General features: G+C 58.2%; 1 protein-coding gene across 1 annotated transcript in view; it reads right to left on the bottom strand.

Moving 5' to 3' along the window:
- Positions 1–4,910, bottom strand: part of SDK2 (sidekick cell adhesion molecule 2) — a 243,119-nt gene that overhangs the window by 96,826 nt on the left and 141,383 nt on the right. The window contains 1 exon segment of the mRNA XM_039859879.1: positions 3,712–3,835. Coding sequence (XP_039715813.1) covers positions 3,712–3,835 — 124 coding nt within the window.

The raw sequence follows: 4,910 nt of genomic DNA, 5'->3' as shown, positions 1-4,910 counted from the left end.
AGGGAGAGCGAGCCTCCTTAAGCTTTGCGTCCTCCGTGTCTCTCTTTTCTTACCCTTGCAGACGGGGTGGGTGGGGATGCGCCCGGGAAGGTAGGCAGGAGAAAGGGCGCGGATGTTTATGTCAAGACGGCTTTGCTAAGGGGCCCGGCAGACAGAAGGAAGCCTACGCGTCCCTGAGCGTTTCCCAGGCCAGGCTGTGTGAGACGGTTCTCGGGCACTGCCTGACTCACCGATGTGACAGCCCAGCCGGTAGGCGCTAATGTTAACGTTCCTTTTGGGCAGTGGAGGCACAGAGAAGTCACTCGCCTGATTACACAGCTAGGGCGAGGTGAGCCGGGATTTGAACCTGGGGTTCACGGCTGGGTCCACGGCTGCACCCTACAGCTGCTGGTCGTGAGGCAGGAGAAGGTGGAAGGTAGAGAGATTGGCTCTGAGACCTCGGGGTGTCCTCTGACTGTTCTTAGCCTCGGTTTCCCCACCTGGAACATCCCTGGACGGTATGTAGCGGGGGCGGGGGGTTGGACATTGGATCCTTCAACTTCCATAACGAGAGAGCAGCCCCCAGGATGGGACAAATGTGCCGAGCGAGGGAGGGGCCGGGAGAGAGGAGTGTCCCACGGGTGGCCAGGGCCAGGTGGACGCTTCACTGCCTTGTTAGGATGAGCATTTCCTTCGGTTGCTGGGCAGGAGTTCCCAGGCCCCCCGACTCCCTGGCTTGAGGGCTCGAAGGGCATAGCGGAGCCTCAGACGGGTGCGGTGGGCGGAGCCGTGACACTGGAGGGGTCTCGGCGCTCGGGGAGCTGCAGCTGGTGGTCAGGAAGGCACGGGCCTGGTCTCCCCGCTTCTCCCACTTCGGCTCCTGCCAGGTGTCCCCTGTCACTCCCAGGGGCCTGGAACCACATTTGCATAGCTAGCAGCAGCACCTGGTGGCCATCTAGTGACAATGACCATGTCCAGAGAGTGCCTGGAGCCCAGGGTGACAGGTGGCTCTGGGAGCACAGCAGGGCAGGAACCCCCCCCCCCGCCCCGTGAGAGGCAGCAGAGGGGCAGGGGCCCGGCTGGCTGCAGGGCAGGGGCAGTGCTGGCTCGCTGCTCTGTTTGGCCAGGACAGCCTTTGCCAGAAGCCATTCCTTTCTGAGGCCTGATTTTTTCCTTCCTTAAATGATAAAATAGAATATTAATTATAGCAGCATCTCCCACTGATTGAAGGTGTATCGTGCGCAGGCACTGGCTAGGTGTGTTGCCACATATGAGTCCAAGGGATTCTCCGTGCAAGCCCAGGAGATAGGTATTAGACACACTTTATGAATGAGGAAACTGAGCTGGGTGAGGCTCAGAGAGGGTCAGTCACATCCCTGGGGTCACACAGTGGTCAAGGGCAGAGCCCGGATCCAAATGTCTAAAGCCAAGGTCCACGCTCTTCATTAAGCCAAGCTGCCTGTCATGGTGATGGGCACCCCGCAGCCTGCCAACACTGTGAGGAATACTGGATCTTGGCAGCTGCAGAGTTCTGAAGCCCCCTCGTGGGGGCTCTTGCTGTTCACCACCACCTGGGGTCATCCCTGCCAGCATCACCTGGGGTGGTCCAGGGCCCACAGAACTCACAGTGTGGGGAGCGGGGCTCAGGATGACCCCTCCCCTGGGGCTCTATGCCTGGGCAGGAAGTTACAGTGTCAGGCAGCTCGAGTCTCTGCCACCTGCTCCTCCCCTCTCTCTCAGGCTGGGTGCCCAGGCTGGTCCGAGCCCTTCCCTGCAGCACACAGGAAATGCCAGGCACCCCTGGGTCCTTGTCAAAGGACTCTGCTCACCGTCGGTGCACCTTGCTTGCTTGCTCTGCACCTGGGCCTGGTCACACCCATCCCTCGGCTTGGGGGCAGGAGGATACCTATGGGTCTGGGGACAAAGCCTATGCAGGTGTCTGGCCTGGGTTTGAGGCACATCCCCATTCTGGTTTCATGTGTACGTGAAGGGTGTGCATGTGATGTGGGGGTCAAGGGGCTGACTGTTGGGCTCCTGGGTCCCTTGCACAGCCGAGGAAGAAGCATCTTAGCTGCACAAATTCTGGGTTCCCGTTCTTTCTGCTTCCGATCGGCAGAGCCAGCCTGGGGAAGACTGGCTTCTCAGGGGCTCTCAACTCTGCATAGTTCCTGTCGTCTCCTACGAGCCAAGGGCTTGGAACAGACGCTTCCCACGACAGCCCAGACCGACTGGTGTCCTGGACGGCACTTCCAGCGGCACATACATGTGTGTGCACACAGACACGCACGTACATATTCTCACCAGCACACAAGTGAGCAAAGAGGCAGACCAACCCGGGCATGCACGTCTGCATACACATGTGCATGCACACACACACGGGGACGTGTACACGCACACACGCGTGTTCTCTCTCACATACAAGGGGACAAAGAGGCAGACCAATCTAAACACATTTGCACACACACGTGCATGAACCCACATGTGCACACACACGCACACACAGTCTCTCTGGAGGTTGGTACATGGCTGCGCCTGCCCTGCTCCACTCTAGGACCTGGCTAAGTGAAACTCTGTGGGAGTCCTCCAGCCCCTAGACAGCAGGCCTGATCTGTCACTTTAATTCAGGGCTTTTCAGAGTAAGCGAAGTCGCCTTTAGGGCTGGTTTCTGAGGACAAGCTGTCCTCCACCTCTGATTATAATTGTTTTCCATAATCGTTATAAACACTCTTTGTCTCACTGAGGTTTCTTATTAGATTTCTCTTTGTACTTCTCTCCAAGTAGAAAGTTCTCTTCTGCGCTAAGTCAGGGGCGAGGCCCCATGGGCTCTGGATGAGTGGTTTTCCCTTTTTAAAAAAATTTCAGGACTCATTAAGGCTTTCCATACACTCGTGTCCCAATGCACAACCTTGGACCTCTCCCCCTAAAACACTCAGAATGAAATGGCCCTCATCAGGATTCATTTCTAGCACAGGGCAGCTAGGATGGGGTGGGGCAGGACAGGGAGGGGGAAACTGAGTCACAGGGGAGGAGGGTGACTAGGGCTCTGGGCCCTGGGCCCTGAGATGCCCTTGGACTCTTCTGAAGCTGCGTTGCCTCTTCCGCTCAAGGCAGCCCTTGTGGGGACCGGTGGCACTGGGAGAAGGCTGTCACCCCACGGGCTCCATGACGGCCTCCCTCTTCGCCTTCTGCCCACCTGGCCCTCCCGACTTGCCATCTCCTCTCTCCCGCTTATAGTTACAGTACCCATCATGAGGCATCTCCCAGTGTCCCCAAAGATCGTGGGGACCCCCACGCTGTTCTTGCTCCAGGGCTGAACGAGTTGGAAGATGGGAAAGTTAAGGTCACACCCCCCGCTCCCCCGGGAAGTCAGCCAAGAGTGTCACAGCTAGGGAGGTTCCGGTTGGCCATCGGAAAGGCTGCCCAAGTGTGAGGCTCACCCCAGACATGGCCCTCGAAGCAGATGATAGGCCACTCCCCGCATAAAAAAAAACAAAGCAGCTGGTCCCATTTAAAGAGTGCTGAGCTCAGAGCCAGCAACTCCGTGTGTCACTTATCAGCCATGTGGCCTTGAGAGCTCCCAGCTCCTCAGTTTCAGCAACGGCAGAATTGGGGACACCGGCCCGAATCGGCAGGCACCCCGTGAGTGTGGAAGGAGCATGGCTGGCGGGCAGGGACCCTGCAGACCCTCCCCCTCTCCACGGACGCCCTGTCCCAAGCCGCCTTTGTACTCACGGGCCACCTGGACCTCGGTTTGCCGCTGCAGCAGAGCGCCCATCCGGTTTCTCACGATGCAGCGGTAGGAGCCTGCGTGGGTGCGGTCGAGGCTGCTGATCATGTACCTGGGGGCAGAAGAGACAGCCGGTGAGCAAGCCGGGCAGCTGTGGGGATGCACGGGTCAGGCTGGGGTCACAGGGCAGAGGTCGCCTCGTCGCCCTCTTCCGAAGAGCACCTGGGAGTTCTTGACTCTCTGCATGGCATGGGGGTCACACAAAGGTCCTTGTCAGTAGGAAGGTTGCTCAAAAGGCTGTTTTGCTGAGGTGCCCAGGAAGCAGCCTGTACTTTCCTATGGATGGGAGGTGCTGTGCCGAGCCCTTGACCCTGGCCGTGACCAGGCATCCCAGGACTGTGTTGGCTCTGTTGGAGGCTATTGTCTTCCCCTGCCTGTGACTTGCATGACTGAGAAAGGTGGGGGCATTTTATTTTGGCCAGGCACGGGACCGTGCTGACATACTAACTGCGATGAACGGAGGTGACGGAGGCAGAGAAATTTACATGTTTCCCCAAACACTTTGCATCGTTCCGCCCTTGACGTCACAGACAGCTCCACCGAGCAGGACAGGTTGGCGTTCTATACATGGAGACCCGGGGGCCAGGATGCACACGTGAGGAGGCCCCTGGAAGCCCTCTCCGGGGGCACGTGACTGGCCCAGAGAGCAGTGGAGTCTGGTGTTGGGGGAAAGGCAGCTAGACAGTAGGAGTATGGAGCGCTTGTCAGGCTGGGAGGCATGGAGCAGGCCGGTCCAGTTCAGGGAGACGAGCCTTCTGGCAGAGACGTGGGCTGGCGGTGCTCTCTGGTTTGGAGGGGCTAGGTCTCCTGGCATCCCCTCTGGGACCAACTTTTCTATCCCTGGGGAATGAGCAGCCCAGCACGCACCTCAGTGAATCAAGGGGATTTTATGTCTAGGCTATCTCCCCAGTCCTTGGGTGTCTGAGGGTTTGCCCAGCTGACTCAGTGGACAAGCTCACTGCCTCCTGACAGGGGCTATGCCAGCCCTGGGGCAGAGCAACCTTATTCCCAGGAGCTGCCAAGTTTTCTTTTACACAGTTCTGGCCAGGGCCCATCATCATCATCACCACCACCACTATCATCGCCATCATCATCATAATCACTATCACCATCACCATCATCATCACCATCATCATCATCATCA

This window comes from Pteropus medius, unplaced genomic scaffold (genome assembly GCF_902729225.1).
Source record: "Pteropus medius unplaced genomic scaffold, Ma_sr-lr_union100, whole genome shotgun sequence".
NCBI classification, from domain to species: domain Eukaryota; kingdom Metazoa; phylum Chordata; class Mammalia; order Chiroptera; family Pteropodidae; genus Pteropus; species Pteropus medius.
The sequence above is the reverse complement of the archived record's forward strand: the minus strand, read 5'-3'. Positions and strand labels throughout refer to the sequence as shown.